Source organism: Lampetra planeri, chromosome 72 (assembly GCF_965212315.1).
Source record: "Lampetra planeri chromosome 72, kcLamPlan1.2.h2, whole genome shotgun sequence".
Taxonomy (NCBI): domain Eukaryota; kingdom Metazoa; phylum Chordata; class Hyperoartia; order Petromyzontiformes; family Petromyzontidae; genus Lampetra; species Lampetra planeri.
The window spans coordinates 2411546-2433796 of NC_136177.1; the positions used below are offsets into that span (position 1 = coordinate 2411546).

General features: G+C 56.2%; 2 protein-coding genes across 3 annotated transcripts in view; both read left to right on the forward strand.

Moving 5' to 3' along the window:
• Positions 1-22251, forward strand: part of LOC144737603 (uncharacterized) — a 36289-nt gene that overhangs the window by 3667 nt on the left and 10371 nt on the right. For both annotated transcript variants that reach the window (XM_078620366.1, XM_078620367.1), the window contains exons 2-4: positions 9909-10036; positions 12682-12834; positions 15347-15586. In XM_078620366.1, the coding sequence (XP_078476492.1) occupies positions 9988-10036; positions 12682-12834; positions 15347-15586 (442 nt within the window). In that variant the 5' untranslated portion in view covers positions 9909-9987. The remainder of the gene's footprint in view (positions 1-9908; positions 10037-12681; positions 12835-15346; positions 15587-22251) is intronic.
• Positions 15687-19175, forward strand: LOC144737623 (uncharacterized). Its single transcript, XM_078620392.1, is given in 4 exon segments — positions 15687-15726; positions 16783-16877; positions 16945-17175; positions 17177-19175. Coding segments are annotated over 4 exon segments (1749 nt in total). The 3' UTR covers positions 18560-19175.

Consider the following 22251-nt stretch of genomic DNA (forward strand, 5'->3'; position numbering starts at 1 on the left):
CACCCCCCCCCCCACCCCCCCCCCCACCCCCCCCACCCACCCCCCCCACCACCCCCCCCCCCCACACCCCCACCCACCCCCCCCCACCCCCCCCCCCCACCCCCCCCCCCCCCCACCCACCCCCCCCCACCCCCCCCACCACCCCCCCCCCTCCCACCCCCCCCACACCCCTCCCCCCACCCCCCCACACCCCCCCCCACACACCCCCCCACCCCCCACCACCCCCACCCACCACCCCACACCCCCCCCCCACACCCCCCCCCACCCACCCACCCCCACCCACACCACCCCCTCACCCCACCCACCCCCCACTCACCCACTCACCACCCCCCCACTACACCCCCACCCACTCACCCACCACCCACCACTCTCACCCACACACCACGCCACCCACTCACCCCACCCACTCACCCACCCACTCACCCACCCACACCTCACACCCCCCACACACCCCCTCACACCACCACTCACTCACCCACTCACCCACCACACCCACTCCCCACCACTCACCCACCCACACACCCACCCACTCACCCACTCCCACACCCACTCACCCACCCACACACCCACCCCCACACCCACTCACCCATCATCACCCCCACCACACCATCACCCACCCACCCACTCACACACCCACTCACCCACCCACTCACTCACCCCACTCACCCACACACCCACCCCCCACTCACTCACACACTCACCCACACACCACCCACACCCACCCACTCACTCACACACCCACCCACTCACCCACCACTCACCCACTCACTCACCCACCCACTCACCCACCCACACCCCACCCACTCACCCTCACACCCACCCCACTCACCACCCACTCCACCACTCACCCACTCACCCACCCACCACCCACTCACCCACTCACTCACCGACTCACCCACTCACCCACACACTCCACCCACTCACCCACCCACTCACCTCACCCACTCACCCACTCACTCCACCCACTCACTCCCACCCACTCACCCACCCACTCACCCACTCACACACTCACCCCACTCACCCACCACCACTCACCCACCACTCCACCCACTCACCCACTCACTCAACTACCCACCCACTCACCACCACCCACTCACCCACTCACCCACCCACTCACCCACCACTCACCCACCACACCCACTCCACCTCCCACTCCACCACTCACACCACCCACTCACCACCCACCCACTCACCCACCCACTCACCACTCACTCACCACCACTCCCCACCCACTCACCCCACCCACTCACCCACTCCACACCCACCCACCCACCCACTCCACTCACTCCACCATCACTCACCACCACCCACCTCACCCACTCACCACCACCCACTCACTCACCTCACCCACTCACCCCACCACTCACCACTCACCCACTCACTCACCACACTCGCCCCACCACTCACCCACCCACTCACCCACTCACCTCACTCACTCACCCACTCACTCACCCACCCACTCACCTCACTCACTCCACTCCACCCAATCACTCACTCACTCACCCACTCATCCACCCACCCACTCACCCACTAACTCACCCACCCACTCACCCACCCACTCACCCACCCACTCACCCACCCACCCACCACTCCTCACTTCACCCACCCACTCACCCATCCACCCACCCACTCATCCACCCACCCACTCACCCACCCATTCACCCACCCACTCACCCACTCACTCACCCACTCACTCACCCACCAACTCACCCACCCACTCACCCACCCACTCACCCACTCACTCACCGACTCACCCACTCACCCACCCACTCACACACTCACCCACTCACTCACCCACTAACTCGCCCACCCACTCACCCACCCACTCACCCACTCACTCTCCCACTCACTCACTCACTCACTCACCCACTCACTCACTCACCCACTAACTCACCCACCCACTCACCCACCCACTCACCCACCCACTCACCCACCCACCCACTCACTCACCCACCCACCCACCCACCACTCACCCACCCACTCACCCACTCACCCACCCACTCACTCACCCACTCACTCACCGACTCACCCACGTCACCCACCCACTAACTCGCCCACCCACTCACCCACCCACTCACCCACTCACCCACCCACCCACTCACTCACACACTCACACACTCACTCACCCACTAACTCGCCCACCCACTCACCCACCCTCTCACCCACTCACCCACTCACCCACCCACTCACCCACTCAACCACTCACTCACCGACTCACCCACCCACTCACTCACACACTCACCCACTCACTCACCCACTAACTCGCCCACCCACTCACCCACCCACTCACCCACTCACCCACTCACTCACTCACCCACCCAATCACTCACCCACCCACTCATCCACCCACTCACCCTCCCACTCACCCACCCACTCACCCACCCACTCACCCACTCACCCACCCACTCACCCACCACTCACCACTCACACACCCACCCACTCACCCACTCCACTCACCCATCCACCCACTCACTCATCCACCCACTCATCCACCCACTCAACCACCCACTCACCCACCCATTCACCCACCCACTCACCCACTCACTCACCCACTCACTCACCCACCCACTCACTCACCCACTCACTCACCGACTCACCCACTCACCCACCCACTCACTCACACACTCACCCACTCACTCACCACTAACTCGCCCACCCACTCACCCACCCACTCACCCACTCACTCACTCACTCACCCACTCACTCACCCACCCACTCACTCACCCACCCACCCAATCACTCACTCACTCACCCACTCATCACCCACCCACTCACCCACTCACACCACCCACTCACCAACTCACCCACCCACTCACCCACCCACTTACCCACTCACCCACCCCACCACTCACCCGCTCACCCACCCACTCACCCAACCACTCTCACCACTCACCCACCCACTCACCCACCCATCCACCCACTCACTCACTCACCCACCCACTCATCCACCCACCCACTCACCCACTCACCCACCCACTCACCACTCACACACCCACCCACTCACCCACCCACTCACCCATCCACCCAGTCACTCACCCACCCACTCATCCACCCACTCACCCACCCACTCACCCACTCACCACCCACTCACCCACTCACCCACCCACTCACCCAGCCACTCACACCAGCCACTCACCCAGCCACTCACCCACCCACTCACCCACCCCACTCACCCACCCACTCACCCACCCACTCACCCACTCACTCACCCACTCACTCACCCACTCAGCCACCCACCCACTCACCCACCCACTCACCCACCCACTCACCCACCCACTAACCCACTCACCAACCCACTCACCCACCCACTCACCCACCCACTCACCCACCCACTCACCCACCCACTCACCCACTCACTCACCGACTCACCCACTCACTCACCCCACTCACACACTCACTCACCCACTAACTCGCCACCCACTCACTCACCCACTCACTCACCACCAACCAACTCCACCCACTCACCCACCCACTCACTCACCCACTCACTCACCGACTCACCCACTCACCACCCACTCACTCACACACTCACCCACTCACTCACCCACTAACTTGCCCACCCACTCACCCACCCACTCACCCACTCACTCACTCACCTCACCCACTCACTCACCCACCCACTCACTCACTCACTCACCCACCCACCCAATCACTCACCCACCCACTCATCCACCCACCCACTCACCCACCCACTCACCCACCCACTCACCAACTCACCCACCCACTCACCACCCACTTACCCACTCACCCACCCACTCACCCGCTCACCCACCCACTCACCCACCCACTCACCCACTCACCCACCCATCCACCCACTCACTCACCCACCCACTCATCCACCCACCCACTCACTCCCACTCACCCACCCACTCACCCACTCACACACCCACCCACCTCACCCACCCACTCACCCATCCACCCAGTCACTCACCCACCCACTCATCCACCACTCACCCACCCACTCACCCACTCACCACCCACTCACCCACTCACCCACCCACTCACCCAGCCACTCACCCAGCCACTCACACCAGCCACTCACTCACCCACCCACTCACCCACCCACTCACCCACCCACTCACCCACCCACTCACCCACTCACACACCCACCCACTCACACACCCACCCACTCACCCATCCACCCACTCACTCATCCACACACTCATCCACCCACTCACCCACCCACTCACCCACCCATTCACCCACCCACTCACCCAGTCACTCACCCACTCACTCACCCACCCACTCACCACTCACTCACTCACCGACTCACCCACTCACCCACCCACCTCACTCACACACTCACCCACTCACTCACCCACTAACTCCCCACCCACTCACCCACCCACTCACCCACTCACGTCACTCACTCACCCACTCACTCACCCACCCACTCACTCACCCACCCACCCAATCACTCACTCACCCACTCATCCACCCACCCACTCACCCACTCACCCACCCACTCACCAACTCACCCACCCACTCACCCACCCAATACCCACTCACCCACCCACTCACCCGCTCACCCACCCACTCACCCAACCACTCACCACTCACCCACCCACTCACCCACCCATCCACCCACTCACTCACCCACCCACTCATCCACCCACCCACTCACCCACTCACCCACCCACTCACCCACTCACACACCCACCCACTCACCCACCCACTCACCCATCCACCCAGTCACTCACCCACCCACTCATCCACCCACTCACCACCCACTCACCCACTCACCCACCCACTCACCCACTCACCCACCCACTCACCCAGCCACTCACCCAGCCACTCACCCAGCCACTCACCCACCCACTCACCCACCCACTCACCCACCCACTCACCTACCCACTCACCCACTCACATCACCCACTCACTCACCCACTCAGCCACCCACCCACTCACCCACCCACTCACCCACCCACTCACCACCCACCACCCACAAACCCACTCACCAACCCACTCACCCACCCACTCACCCACCCACTCACCACCCACCACCCACCCACTCACCCACTCACTCACCGACTCACCCACTCACTCACCCACTCACACACTCACTCACCCACTAACTCGCCCACCCACTCACTCACCCACTCACTCACCCACCAACTCACCCACCCACTCACCCACCCACTCACTCACCCACTCACTCACCGACTCACCCACTCACCCACCCACTCACTCACACACTCACCCACTCACTCACCCACTAACTTGCCCACCCACTCACCCACCCACTCACCCACTCACTCGATCACTCACCCACTCACTCACCCACCCACTCACTCACTCACTCACCCACCCACCCAATCACTCACCCACCCACTCATCCACCCACCCACTCACCCACCCACTCACCCACCCACTCACCAACTCACCCACCCACTCACCCACCCACTTACCCACTCACCCACCCACTCACCCGTTCACCCACCCACTCACCCACCCACTCACCCACCCATCCACCCACTCACTCACCCACCCACTCATCCACCCACCCACTCACCCACTCACCCACCCACTCACCCACTCACACACTCACACACCCACCCACTCACCCACCCACTCACCCATCCACCCAGTCACTCACCCACCCACTCATCCACCCACTCACCCACCCACTCACCCACTCACCCACCCACTCACCCACTCACCCACCCACTCACCCAGCCACTCACCCAGCCACTCACCCAGCCACTCACTCACCCACCCACTCACCCACCCACTCACCCCACCCACTCACCCACGTCACTCACCCACTCACTCACCCACTCACTCACCCACTCAGCCACCCACCCACTCACCCACCCACTCACCCACCCACTCACCCACCCACTAACCCACTCACCAACCCACTCACCCACCCACTCACCCACCCACTCACACCACCCACTCACCCACCCACTCACCCACTCACTCACCGACTCACCCACTCACTCACCCACTCACACACTCACTCACCCACTAACTCGCCCACCCACCCACTCACCCACCCACTCACCCACTCACCGACTCACTCACCGACTCACCCACCCACTCACTCACACACTCACCCACTCACTCACCCACTAACTCGCCCACCCACTCACCCACCCACTCACCCACTCACCCACTCACTCACCCACCCAATCACTCACCCACCCACTCATCCACCCACTCACCCACCCACTCACCCACCCACTCACCCACCATCTCACCCACCCACTCACCCACTCACCCACTCACCCACCCACTCACCCACTCACACACCCACCCACTCACCCACCCACTCACCCATCCACCCACTCACTCATCCACCCACTCATCCACCCACCCACTCACCCACCCACTCACTCACCCACCCATTCACCCACCCACTCGCCCACTCACTCACACCCACTCACCCACTCACTCACCCACCAACTCACCCACCCACTCACCCACCCACTCACCCACCCACTCACCCACCCACTCACTCACCCAACCACTCACCCACCCACTCACCCACTCACCCACCCACTCACTCACCGACTCACCCACACACTCACTCACCCACTAACTCACCCACCCACTCACCCACCCACTCACCCACCCACTCATCCACTCACTCACCCACTAACTCACCCACTCACCCACCAACTCACCCACCCACTCACCCACCCACCCACTCACTCACCCACCCACTCACCCACTCACCCAACCACTCACTCACCCACTCACTCACCGACTCACCCACTCACCCACCCCACTCACTCACACACTCACCCACTCACTCACCCACTAACTCGCCCACCCACTCACCCACCCACTCACCCACTCACTCACCCACTCACCCTCACTCACCCACTCACTCACCCACTCACTCACCCACTCCACCCACCCAATCACTCACCCACCCACCCACTCATCCACCCACCCAACTCACCCACCCACTTACCCACTCACCCACCCCACTCACCCGCTCACCCACCCACTCACCCACCCACTCACCCACTCACCCACCCACTTACCCACCCATCCACTCACCCACCCACCCACTCACCCACTCACCCACTCACTCACCGACTCACCCACTCACCCACTCACCCCACTCCACCCACTAACTCACCCACTAACTCATCCACCCACTCACCCACTCACCCACCCACTCACCCACCCACTCACCCACTCACTCACCCAGCCACTCACTCACCCAGCCACTCACTCACCCAGCCACTCACCCACTCACCCACCCACTCACCCACTCACCCACCCACTTACCCACCCATCCACTCACCCACCCACCCACCCACTCACCCACTCACCCACTCACTCACCGACTCACCCACTCACCCACTCACTCACCCACTAACTCACCCACTACCTCACCCACCAACTCACCCACCCACCCACTCAAACTCACCCACCCACTTACTCACCCACCCACTCACCCACCCACTCTCACCCACCCACTCACCCACTCACTCACCGACTCACCCACTCACCCACCCACTTACCCACTCCACTCACCCACCACTCACCCCCACTCACCTCACCCACCAACTCACCCTCCCAACTCACCAACCCACTCACCCACCCCACTCACCCACCCACTCACCCACCCACCCACCACCCACTCACCCACTCACTCACCGACTCACCCACTACCTCACCACTCACCCAACTCACCCACCCACCCACTCAAACTCACCCATCCACTACTCACCCACCCACTCACCCACCCACTCACCCACCCACTCACCCACTCACCCACTCACCCACTCACTCACCCACTCACTCACCCACTCACTCACCCACCAACTCACCCACCCACTCACCAACCCACTCACCCACCCACTCACCCACCCACTCACCCACCCATTCACTCACCCACCCCTCACTCACCCACCCACTCACCACCCACCCACACTCACCCACCACTCACCCACCCACTCACCCACTCACTCACCCACCCCACACCCAACCCACTACACAACACACCCACAACACCCCTCACCCACTCACCACCCACTCACCCACTCACTCACCCACTCACCCACCCACTCACTCCACCCACACACACTCACCCCACCCCCCACTCTCACCCACCCACTCACCCACATCACACCACACTCACCCACTCACCCCACCCACTCACCCACCCACACATCCACCCATCCACCCACACTCACCCACTCACCACCCCACTCACCCACTCACCCACTCACCCACCCACTCACACACCAACACCACACACCCACCCACTCACCACTCACCACATCCACCCCATCACTCACCCACCCACTCACCCACCACACCCACCATCACCCACCTCACATCCACTCACACCACCCACTCACCCACCACACTCACCCACCCACTCACACACCATCACCCACCCACTCACCACCACTCCACCCACTCACCACCTCACGACTCACCACTCCACTCACCCTACCACTCACCACCACTCACCCACCCACTCACCCACCCACCTCACCCACCACTCACCCACCCACTCACCCACTCACTCCACGATCACCACTCACTCACCCACTACCTCACCCACCAACTCACCCCACCCACCCACTCAAACTCACCCACCACTTACTCACCCACCACTCACCCACCCACTCCACCCACCCACTCCACCACTCACCGACTCACCCACTCACCCACTCACTCACCACTCACTCACCACACTCACCCACCAACTCACCCCACCCACTCACCAACCCACTCACCCACCACTTACCACCCCACTCACCCACCCACTCACCCACATCACTCCCCACCCACTAACCCACCCACTAACCCACTCACCCACCCACTCACCCACCCACCCACTAACCAATGGGCAGTGCTGAGTCTGTGGGTAGTGCTGAGTCTATGGGCAGTGTTGAGTCTATGGTGCGTTGTTGAGTCTATGGGTAGTGTTGAATCTATGGGCAGGGTTGAGTCTATGGGCAGGGTCCGAGTCTATTGTGCAGTGTGGAGTCAATGGGGCAGTGTTGAGTCTATGGGCAGTGTTGAGTCTATGGTGCAGTGCTGAGTCTATGGGCAGTGCTGAGTCTATGGCAGTGTTGAGTCTATGGGCAGTGTTGAGTCTATGGGCAGTGTTGAGTCTATGGCAGTGTTGAGTCTATGGGTAGTGCTGAGTCTATGGGCAGTGTTGAGTCTATGGCAGTGCTGAGTCTATAGTGGGTGAGTCGGTGAGTGAGTGGGTGAGTGAGTGGGTGGGTGGGTGGGTGGGTGAGTGGGTGGGTGAGTGGGTGGGTGAGTGGGTGGGTGGCTGAGTGGGTGGCTGAGTGGGTGAGTGAGTGGGTGAGTGGGTGGGTGGGTGAGTGGGTGGGTGAGTGGGTGGGTGGGTGGGTGTGAGTGGATGGGTGGGTGGGGTGAGTGAGTGGGTGGGTGGGTGAGTGGGTGGAGTGGTGGGTGAGTGAGTGAGTGAGTGAGTGAGTGAGTGAGTGGGTGAGTGGGTGGGTGAGTGGGTGGGTGGGTGAGTGGGGTGGGTGAGTGGGTGGGTGAGTCGGTGAGTGAGTGGGTGAGTGAGTGGGTGGGTGGGTGAGTGGGTGGGTGAGTGAGTGGGTGAGTGGGTGGGTGAGTCGGTGAGTGAGTGGGTGAGTGGGTGGGTGAGTGGGTGGGTGAGTGGGTGCGTGAGTTAGTGGGTGAGTGAGTGGGTGGGTGAGTGAGTGGGTGGGTGAGTGGGTGGGTGAGTGGGTGGGTGAGTGGGTGGGTGAGTGGGTGAGTGGCTGGGTGAGTGAGTGGCTGTGTTGAGTCTATGGGCAGTGCTGAGTCTATGGCAGTGTTGAGTCTATGGGTAGTGCTGAGTCTATGGGCAGTGCTGAGTCTATGGGCAGTGTTTGAGTCTATGGCAGTGCTGAGTCTATGAGCATGACATTGTGTTAACGTGAGCGAATTATCTGTCTATGTGCGGTTGACAGGCGTCGACTTGTGATTAACACCTCAGAGGAGTCTCCATCATCATCGCGAGGAGCTGCATGAGACAGCGGGGGCCGTGAGATGTCACGCAGAGCGGACGCACGGAGCCGAGACGGAGACACGGCTGGGGGTGATGACTCCATAGACTCAGCACTGCCATAGATTCAGCACTGCCATAGACTCAGCACTGCCCATAGACTCAGCACTGCCCATACACTCAGCACTGCCCATAGACTCAGCACTGCCCATACACTCAGCACTACCCATAGACTCAACACTGCCCATAGACTCAACACCGTCATAGACTCAGCACTGCCATAGACTCAACACTGCACCATAGACTCAACACTGCCCATAGACTCAACACTGCCCATAGACTCAGCACTGCCAGTAGACTCAGCACTGCCATAGACTCAACACTGCCATAGACTCAACACTGTCATAGACTCAGCACTGCCATAGACTCAACACTGCACCATAGACTCAGCAGTGCCCATAGACTCACCACTGCCCATAGACTCAGCACTGCCCATAGACTCAACACTGCCCATAGACTCAGCACTGCCCATAGACTCAACACTGCCCATAGACTCAACACTGCACCATAGACTCAACACTGCCCATAGACTCAGAACTGCCCATAGAGTCAACACTGCCCATAGACTCACCACTGCCCATAGACTCAACACTGCACCATAGACTCAACACTGCCCATAGACTCAACACTGCACCATAGACTCAGCACTGCCCATAGACTCAACACTGCCCATAGACTCAACACTGCACCATAGACTCAACACTGCCCATAGACTCAACACTGCCCATAGACTCAGCACTGCCCATAGACTCACCACTGCCCATAGACTCAGCACTGCCCATAGACTCAACACTGCCCATAGACTCAACACTGCCCATAGACTCAGCACTGCCCATAGACTCAACACTGCCCATAGACTCAACACTGCACCATAGACTCAACACTGCCCATAGACTCAACCATGCCTATAGACTCAGCACTGCCCATAGACTCAACACTGTCATAGACTCAGCACTGCCATAGACTCAACACTACCCATAGACTCAGCACTGCCCATAGACTCAACACTGCCCATAGACTCAACACTACCCATAGACTCAACACTGCCACCATAGACTCAGCACTGCCATAGACTCAGCACTGCCATAGACTCAACACTGCCATAGACTCAGCACTGCCCACAGACTCAGCACTGTCATAGACTCAGCACTGCCCAGACTCAGCACTGCCATAGACTCAACACTGCCCACAGACTCAGCACTTCCCATAGACTCAGCACTGCCCATAGACTCAGCACTGCCCATAGACTCAACACTGCCCATAGACTCAGCACTGCCCATAGACTCAGCACTGTCATAGACTCTACACTGCCATAGACTCAACACTGCCCATAGACTCAACACTGCCGACAGACTCAGCACTGCCATAGACTCAACACTGCCCATAAACTCAACACTGCCCATAGACTCAGCACTGCCATAGACTCAACACTGCCATACACCCAGCACTGCCCACAGACTCAGCACTGTCATAGACTCAGCACTGTCCATAGACTCAACACTGCCATAGACTCAACAATGCCCACAGACTCAGCACTGCCCATAGACTCAGCACTGCCCATAGACTCAGCACTGCCCATAGACTCAGCACTGCCCATAGACTCAGCACTGCCCATAGACTCAACACTGCCCATAGACTCAGCACTGCCCATAGACTCAGCACTGTCATAGACTCTACACTGCCATAGAGTCAACACTGCCCATAGACTCAACACTGCCCACAGACTCAGCACTGCCATAGACTCAGCACTGCCATAGACTCAACACTGCCATAGACTCAACACTGTCATAGACTCAACACTGCCATGGACTCAACACTGCCCATAGACTGAACACTGTCATAGACTCTACACTGACATAGACTCAACACTGTCCATAGACTCAACACTACACATAGACTCAACACTGCCCATAGACTCAACACTGCCCATGGACTCAACACTACCCATAGACTCAGCATTGCCCATAGACTCAACACTGCACCATAGACTCAACACTGCCCATAGACTCAGCACTGCCCATAGACTCAACACTGCCCATAGACTCAACACTGCCATAGACTCAACACTGCCCATAGACTCAACACTGCCCATAGACTCAACACTGCCATAGACTCAACACTGCCATAGACTCAGCACTGCCATAGACTCAACATTGCACCATAGACTCAACACTGCCCATACACTCAGCACTGCCCATAGACTCAATACTGCCCATAGACTCAACACTGTCCATAGACTCAACACTACACATAGACTCAACACTGCCCATAGACTCAACACTGCCCATGGACTCAACACTACCCATAGACTCAGCATTGCCCATAGACTCAACACTGCACCATAGACTCAACACTGCCCATAGACTCAGCACTGCCCATAGACTCAACACTGCCCATAGACTCAACACTGCCATAGACTCAACACTGCCCATAGACTCAACACTGCCCATAGACTCAACACTGCCATAGACTCAACACTGCCATAGACTCAGCACTGCCATAGACTCAACACTGCACCATAGACTCAACACTGCCCATACACTCAGCACTGCCCATAGACTCAACACTGCCCATAGACTCAGCACTGCCCATAGACTCAACACTGCCCATAGACTCAACACTGCCATCGACTCAGCACAGCAGCAGTCTGAGCCTCTGCTGCGTTTCACTCGCCGCAGGTGAGGAGGTGGAAGAGAAGCCCGCTTCCTCTCTGCCCGTGGAGCCGTTCGTCGTTAAGCGAGAAGACAATGATGATGATGAGGATAACGAGGAGGAGGCTGGGATTGAGACGTGGCTCCCGGTGAAGGTGGAGAGAGAAGACGGCGACGACCGTGAGTAGTCGAGCGTTTGGTGTCCCGCTCCCAAGGACAACCCGAACCAATGCACAATTTCCACGTGATGAGACAAACAAGACAAAGATCCCCCGTATAGCCTTAACAGACTGTCGGGGCAAATGCTGTTAGCGAGCACCTATGAAGGCCGGCACGGCACACGAGGGTAGGCCTCGGCAAGGTAAGGTAAAAGTTAAAAGGTAAAAACAACGAGCCTACCTTTACCCTACCTTTTACCTTACCACAATACAATCACTCTACCCTACCTTTTACCCTTCAGCAGGTAAGGTTAAATGTCAAAGGTAAAAAGCAACGAGCTTAATTCTAGATTTGAAGCTTTCGTGACTGCAAGGATTCATATTCTTAGGTTTTTTCGGTAAAGTCACGTAGGTAAAACATTAAAATTAATGAAAGTAAAATAAAATTAAAATCACGACGTTTCGGAGGCAACACAAGTCTCCATCATCAGGTGGGACCGTCACAGCCAGATTTGCTGCATCAAGTGAGGCAATGATTCAAGATGTAATCCCTTGAAAGCAAGTTGAGGGGGGAGGAGATGACGGTCCCACCTGATGACGGAGACTTGTGTTGCCTCCGAAACGTCGTGATTTTTATTTTATTTTACTTTCATTAATTTTAATGTTTTATCTACGTGACTTTACCGAAAAAACCTAAGAATAGCAACGAGCTTACCTTTACCCTACCTTTTACCCTTACCCCATATAAATTACCCGATTACAGGGTAATTACTAGGGAACTACTACACATGAACAAGGTTTATAACGGCAAATGCTAGGTAGAGCGCTTTATTCATATAGAATACTCTCGATGATTCCAATTTTACACGCTTTCTTTTAACTCACTCTTGTCTGTTGTTGTTGTCGTTGTTGTCATTATTGTTGTTGTATCCTCAAATCTTGAAACTCAATTTTTACCCACTTCCTAATGTGGTATCTACTGCAAACTTGGTATACTTAGGTCATACTGATGACAATACTATATTCTATCATTAAACATTTATATATTTTTAAACATTCTTTTTATGTTATGTTTCGGCTTGGGTCTAATTGTCCACGCTCAACTGACGTTGGCTGTAAATCACCACGGTCCCTTACGTTGTGGCAAGCTTTGCGGCCACTTCCTGGAGTCGTGGATTTCTTTAATTATTCGTACATTTAATAAAAGCGTGTTTTTAATAAAGTTTGTTTTAATATTACTAATATTAATATTATATTAATATTACTTTTACTTTTGAAATGGAGGCCACGGACTGCGCGACGGAGCTTTTAGCGGTAAACAAGGTACCGTATTTACCGGGTAATACTTCGCGCTTCCTTTACCCTACCGGGTAATTCTTCCGAGCTACCTTTACCTTACCCCTTGGCATGTCGACATCTTTACCCTTTACCCTTTTACCCGGTAAAAAGGGTAAATTACCTTACCTTGCCGAGGCCTACACGAGGGGGTGGGTGGCCAACACCACGCCCGGCCGCCTTTGTCTCCCCAGTGGCGATGTTTACACATCGCGCCAGGTACTCATTTGAGGCTGAGTCGACCTTGGGGAGGCCCGGGACCGGTTCAGATAATCGTCACTGGGTGTTGGCCGTGAGCGGGAATCGAACCCGGGTCGCCAGGTTCATAGCGCAGCGTAGCGCTAACCGCTACGCCACCACTCCCCACACACACACTTGGGATAAAATGGCGCTGTGTTCCTATCGCAAGGTACTGCCCGTGCACGGCAACAACTGCCGTTCGTCGCCAAGCGGGCAGTGACGGGACCACGGTGCTTTGTGCCATGCTATGTGCACTTTGAGGCCAGGTGAATTGTTGAAGCCTCCTCCCATTAACACATTCCTGCGGAGGGAGCTGGTAGTAAAGTTGGGTTGGTCGTTCAATGGCCAGGGTCAACGGCGGCGTGGTGTATTCCGCAAATATGGCCGACTGTGAGGGCTTGTCCACCCTCCCCACCCAGCCCCTCCCCACCCTCCCCTCCCCACCCAGCCCCTCTCTCCCCACCCAGCCCCTCCCCACCCTCCCCTCTCCACCCAGCCCCACCCATTTTGGATGCACGACGGACGGACAAAATAATCCCCTTTGGGCTGGTATAACCAGGAGGTTAACTACCAATATTATTGAGCTGATCTGGCCCATGCCTTCCAATCACTCCAACCCAGGTGTTTGCATCGTGACCCACTGAGACATTAAGAGTCACCCAACGCGATGACTCCATCCCGAGGGGCCACTTTAGCCCGCACCTGGGACAGGAGGTCATAGAAGGCATCTGACTCATCAGCCTTTTCTGTATCCCTCCATTGATGTTCATCTTCCATGGGGGCATAAACAACCACCACCACCATTCCTTACCGCCCGTTAATGGGAAGGCGAGTCCACAGTAGCCTGGCAACCACAGCTTCCCCACACCTCACTCCCACGCTCCCACATGTACGTGCACACGTTTACACACAAAAAAAAACAACGAAGCACTTTGCCCCCTTCCGTTTGTGTGGAACAGCATTCGGACGCTTGCCGGATCTGAAAGAGAACGTTCAACTTGACGGAGCAGACATTCGTGGCGAGGAAGAAGAAGATGATTGTCAGCCAGGTGGCGGTGATGATGGCGGCGGTGGCGGCGGTGGCCGTGGTTCCGCCGTGAGGTCCGGCGAGCCTCGGGTGCAGCGTAGAGGCTGGGCGGCAGCGGCTTCACGGTCGGACGTGGCAGAGATCGAGGTGGAGCTGGGGGACGACATTGACGGTAGGGAGGGGTTGGGGGGAGAGGGGGGGAGGGAGGGAGGGAGAGGAGGGAGGGAGGAGAGGGAGGGGAGGGAGTGGAGGGAGGGAGGCTGAGTGGGAGGATGGCAGAGTGGAAGGGGCGGGGAGGAAGACACCAGGGGGGTGGGGATTAGGGGAGGAAGACGGGGAGAGGAGGGAGGGAGACGTAGAGGGAGGGAGGGAGGGAGGGAGAGGAGGGAGGGGAAGGAGGGGAGGGAGGAATGGGAGGGAGACGGGGAGAGAGGGAGGGAGCCTCCCGTCTGTCTGTGTCAAGTGAAAAGGCAACGGCTGGCGCGGAGATCCGAGCACCGGCCACGTCAACCAAGGCCGTAGCCATGGAGTCAACATTGGGGGGGACCAAATCTTCCAGGGGTCTGGGGGTCCCCCCCCAGAAAAAAAATCTAAATTTGAAAACTAATTTCCTGCCTAAAATATAAAAAAAATTCACTAAGACATGGGATGGACTTTTTATTTATTTTTTACAATGTCTAATAGTGTATTGTATTACATTGCTCTGTTTCTACTTTTTTTTCATCTTTTCTTGTTTCATTGCATGCAATGTCAGAGATTAGGGATTCATAAAGTACAACCATAACCACAATCATATGAACAGACATCTATTTGATAGCAATATATTGGGGGGGGACATTTTGAGCATATTTATTATAATTACGGCCTTGACGTCAACACTCGGAGTCACAAATATAAACGCCTTGCCCCTTCGCTAATTATCGAGGTCTAACCCTTTTCTAGGTTCATAAGCGGTGTCATCTCATTCTTGCATTCGAATTTTTTTAGCAATCTTGACTTGAAGCTTTCGTGACTGCCGGAATCCATACTCTGTGGTTCTTTCGGGAAAGTCACGTAGGTAGAGAAATAAATAATAAATCAAGACGTTTCGGGCGCAACACAAGCATCCGTCATCAGGTGGGAAAGCATGGCCTGCTGCTGATGCAGACTGTTTTAAAAGGTTGTTATTCTCAATGTTGTTATTCATCAACACGCTCCGTTTAGTGAAATGCATTAGCCTCAGAATGTTATTATTCACCAGCACGCTCCGTTTAGTGAAATGGGTTGACCTCAGCCTGCTGCCGCCCGCTCGCGCACGTCGCCAAATCCTCCGTGCTCATCTTGCTCCGTCTTTTGTTCTCGCGCGTGCTCCTTTCAATCTTGCGGCAGACTGCGAGAGCCTGGCCAATGGCGACGGCCCCAAGACGCTCTCTTGCCCCGTCTGCGGCAGGGGCTTCGTCAAGGCGCGCGCGTTCAGCGACCACGTGAGGCGCCACCGGGCCGAGCCCGGCGCGCGACGCGCGGGTCGCGGCGACCCCCGTCCGCTCGTAACGAAGCTCAAGGTCGCCTCCGAGAGGCGCGGAGCGACGGGCGCCGCCCCCCCCCGCTGAGAGGCCCTTCAAGTGCCCGCTGTGCGACAGAGACTTCAAGTACAAGAAGTGCCTCAAGGTCCACGCGCGGACCCACACGGGCGAACGGCCCCACGTGTGCCCGGTGTGCGGCAAGGCCTTCGCGTGGCGGACGCAGCTCGGCTACCACGCGCAGACCCACACGGGCGAGCGGCCCGCACGCGTGCCCCGTGTGCGGCAGGGCCTTCACGGCGTCCTCGGAGCTGAAGATCCACGCGCGGACGCACACGGGCGAGGACCTGCACGTGTGCCCCGTGTGCGGCAGGAGCTTCACGCTGTCGGGCAAGCTCAAGCTGCACACTCGGATCCACACGGGCGAGAGGCCGTGCGACTGCGCCGTGTGCGGCAAGGCCTTCAGGCGGCCGGGGGACCTCAACTCTCACATGAGGACTCACACAGGCGAGAAGCCGCACCTGTGCCCCGTGTGCGGCAAGGGCTTCGCGTGGTCCAGCAACCTGAAAGTGCACGCGAAGACCCACACGGGCGAGAGGCCGTACGGGGTGTCCCGTGTGCGGCAAGGACTTCGCGCGGCAGGGGGGACCTCAACTGCCACGCGAAGACGCACACCCGGCGAGAGGCCGCACCTGTGCTCCGTGTGTGGCAAGGGCTTTGCCGAGTCGGGGAAGCTCAGGGAGCACACGAGGTGCCACACGGGGGAGAAGCCGCACGCGTGCCCCACGTGCGGCAAGGCCTTCGCGCAGTCGTCTAAGCTGAAGAACCACGTGGCCATCCACGCCGAGAGGCCGCACATGTGCCCCGTGTGCAAGAAGACGTTCGCCGATCCGACGAAGCTCGAGGCCCACGCGGGCACCCACGCCGAGGCGGAGGAGGGGGAGGAGGAAAAGGAGAAGTCCGGGTCGGCCGTGCAAACAATGGCTGGCTATGGTAGATGCCCGGCCGCCAAGAGACACGCGTGCCCCGTGTGCGGGAGGGGCTTCCCCGGGCGGCAGAAGCTGGAGCTGCACGTGAGGACGCACACGGGGGAGAGGCCGTGCAAGTGCGGCGTGTGCGGGAAGGGATTCGCGCAGCCGTCGAGCCTCAAGACCCACGTGGCGACCCACGGCGGCGAGAAGCCCCACCTCTGCCCGGTGTGCGGCAAGACGTTCACGCAGTCGGGCAGCCTGAGGACGCACGCCAGGCTGCACGCGGGCGAGAGGACTTTCCCGCGGCTGACGGACCTCGACGGCCACGCCAAGACCCACCACGCCGCGGAGGGCGGGCGGCGGCGGCGACGGCGGCGGCTGCACCGGCAAGGAGAAGCCGCACGCCTGCGCCGCATGCGGCAAGGCCTTCCCCGAGGCGGGGAACCTCCGCAAGCACGAGAGGACGCACGCCGGCGAGCGTCCGCACCGCTGCTCCGCGTGCGGCAAGGCCTTCGTCCTGCCCGAGAGCCTTCGCGTGCACGAGAAGGGGCACGCGGGCGAGAGGCCCCACGCCTGCCCCGCGTGCGGCAAGGCCTTCCAGGTGGGCAAGCAGCTGCGGCGGCACCTGCGGACGCACGAGGACGAGAGGCCGTTCGCGTGCGGAGCCTGCGCTAAGGCCTTCGCCGAGCCGGGGAAGCTGCGCAAGCACCTGAGGACGCACGCCGGCGAGAGGCCGCACGAGTGCGATGCGTGCGGCAGGGCCTTCGCCGAGAGGGAGTACCTCCGCAAGCACCAGCGGACGCACGCCGCTGATGGCGCCAACCCGACGGAGTGAATTGCGAGGGACGAATCGGGTCGCGGATCCACGGGCGGGAGAGCCCATGCCCGAACAGTTGATTGACGCTCTCGAGAGAGAGAATACGACAGCGCTGATTATTGAGACTTTAAGATTGTATTCATTTCAGGCCCCCAGTGTTTTGAGTGTTTTGAGTTTATTCTTAATTTTAGAACTTTCGTGACTGCAGGAATTATTATTTGTTTCTTTCGGTTAAGTCACGTCTAAAGATAAAATAATAAATTAAATTAAATAATAGAATACGACGTTTTGATTGCAACACAAGCAATCATCATCAGGTATAATGAAATAGCGACATAAAATCTAACCAGAAAACTATAGACAGACATATTAGCAGACAGATATCACCAAGATACATAGCGAGAGCAACACAGGTAACAGAGAGGGGTGATCGTCTCTGTGTGGTGGCCTTAAATAGACAGAGGGGGGGGGGCGGAGGCAGAGAGAGGGAGGAGGGTTAGAGAAAAAATTAGCATATCAATGAGTGGTCAACAGACGTGGTGCTGCGAATGCGATGGCACGGCAAGCAAGCCTGAAAATCAGGAGAAGGACACACTAAAATTAAATAACCTAGTAAAATATCGAAATGTAATGTAATACAACACAGAGGGTCGGTCAACACACAATTAACGCATAGCCTGGTTGATTACGTATTTCAAAGATTGCTAAGTTAGAATTTAAGTGTGAACAATCTAAAGAGAGGACACAGGCAGAGAAAACAAGTCGCCAGAGAGAGAGAAAAAAGATAAGCTTAAAACTTCCCCGTAGAAGTGGTTCAATCTTAATTTTAGAACTTTCGTGACTGCAGGAATTATTATTTGTTTCTTTCGGTTAAGTCACGTCTAAAGATAAAATAATAAATTAAATTAAATAATAGAATACGACGTTTCGATTGCAACACAAGCAATCATCATCAGGTATAATGAAATAGCGACATAAAATCTAACCAGAAAACTATAGACAGAGTTTATGTTGATTCATTACGTGGATAACGGTCCCGTTCATCCAGTTGCCCGGCTATGTTACACGGGAGATTTCCGGGTGCTGTGCGAGCACGGTAGAAGCAGCGGCAGCAGCAGCAACAAAGACTACAGCATCAACATTAATGAAAAATAGGAATAGGTTTTAACCTTTTTGGCATTAAAACGGGAGTTGTGTTATGATATTCAAACGCCAAATAGATTAAACCTTTTGCAAGGCATCACGTCTGCATTAACCACACATTCGTGTGGCAAAACATGCAAACAAATATACTATGATAATGTATACATTATCTTTGAAATTGATTGGCCTTGTCTCACCGGTGTTAGACCAGAGAACGCCGAAAGGAGACCAGTTCAAATACAACGCAAATATCAGAGCACTTATAGCTCAAGTCGAGCAGTTACATCTACGATACATTTTTGCCAGTGTAAAATATTACGAAAAATACGAATAGAACCCTTTCCGCCGGTAAAGCAGAAGCTGTACATCATTAGACCTCCTTTGCCAGTACCAAAATATAATAATAGAGTGTTTCCCCTTTTTTCTGGCAACACAACTGAAACCTTTTTTACGAGGAATCATGTCTGCATTAACCACAATACTTGTTGTTAAAATGCACGCCTTTTGGCGTCCTCTGGTCTAGCACCAATTGAGACGAGGTTCAAAAGAAAGCTGTCTCTGGTGTGGACCAATCAGTTTCAAGGGCAGTGCATCATTATCAGAGTGTTTTTTTTTGCATTTTGACCACAAGCATTGTGGTTAATGGAGACACGATTCCTCGTAAAAAGGTTTCAGTTTTGTTGCTAGAAAAAAGGGGGAAAACCCCGCTATTATTAAAACAGAAGCTGTGTTTAGATGTTGAAACACCAAATAGACGATAGCTGTACTTGCAAGGCATCGAATATACAACATCGACATTGCAGGGAACGGGTCCAGCAGGGTCCTCAAGGAATATTTGACGAGGAACAAACGTGAACTAAACTCGCGCGAATCAAAACTATGGTGTTGACTTAAAGCTTTCGTGACTGCAGGAATTCATATTCTTTGGGTCTTTCGGTAAAGTGACGTAGATAGGATCAAATTAATAAAAATAATAATTATAATAAATGTAATACTAATTATTGTATTTTTATTAATTTGATCCCATCTACGTGATTTGACCGAAAGAACCAAAGAATTAACAAAAAATGGTGCTTAAGTAATACCGTAAAAACCGTAAACCGTATTTATTTTAAATGTACAGGCAATCCCCCCCCCCCCCCCCGGGTTATGGAAGGGTTAGGTTCCCGAGAAATATCCGTAACCCGAATTTTCCGTGTGTCAGAAACTGAACAATTCCCCCCCCCCCCCCAAAATCAACGATAAAATCGCATGTTGGAAAATAGTTGTGCTTCCTCTACCCGATTTACTCTTTCGTTTTCTCTCACTACTGCAGCGCACTTTCGTCCGTGTTGTACCGCTTACCTGCATCATATCGCTGCACTTCCTGTGATTCTTTCATTTGATCAAATAGCTACCCTGACACTACCCACAAATAAACGAATAGGGCATATCCTGCACTGTGTCCAATTGCTTTGTGAATACCATGAAGCATAGGAAACAAACGACTATGTAATGCTACGAAAGGAAAAGGGACGATGTGGCGGTTAGAGGTCTACTCAGGGTAACAATGTAGTGACTCGCAGTGTTATACAGAACACCACCGCTTTGGTGGAATATGCGGCCCTGCCTTATGCCTCGCTCCGAGGTATTCATCCGTAACCTCACCACGCCTGCACTATTAACGCATGCTGTATTTTTTTTAAATGTACACGATTTATGGGAGCATTTCCTTTTAAGTCGGATTTCCGTGAGTCGGGTCTTTCGTAACCCGGGACACTGCCTGTAATATTACCTCCACTTAAAGGCGTATCAAAGCATTGTACACTAAAACAAAATGCAAAGACAATAAAATATTGTTTCGGTAAAAGCTATGAGAAAATAGTGAGTCTTGCACTCCCTCCGGATCACCGCTGGCAAGGCATTCCAGATCCTCGGGGGGCAACACTTGAGAAGGCCCGACCCCCCCAGCGTCAAGCACAAGAGCCGAGGCTGGGAGAGTAGTAAGGTCCTGAAGAGTGGTGTATAGACCCCAGTCGTATCACAGATCAGTCGGACCCGCGGGTGCATTGGTCCAAGACTATTCAGCCCTTTATAGGCCAGAAAGGCAAACTTATACTGGATGCGAAAGCTTACTTGGAAGCCAGTGCAGATCGCGGAGAGTGGGAGTGATGTGCTCGAAGCCGCTGAGAGAGCAAGCAAGACAAGGGCTGATATCTGTCCCCTATCCATGGACTGAATACGATCGGGGGCATAGGCACCGCCGGTTCAGCCATCAGCCAATCGGTTGGATGCGCCAAGTTCAAGGGCGGAGCTCAAGGGTTCTTGTTGGTAACCATCCAGAAGGTTCGTGAGGGGGCGTGGCTATAGGCGGGGCTTGGTGACGTGGGTGAAGGGTTATAAGGGGAAGCAGGAAGCAGCTCGGGGT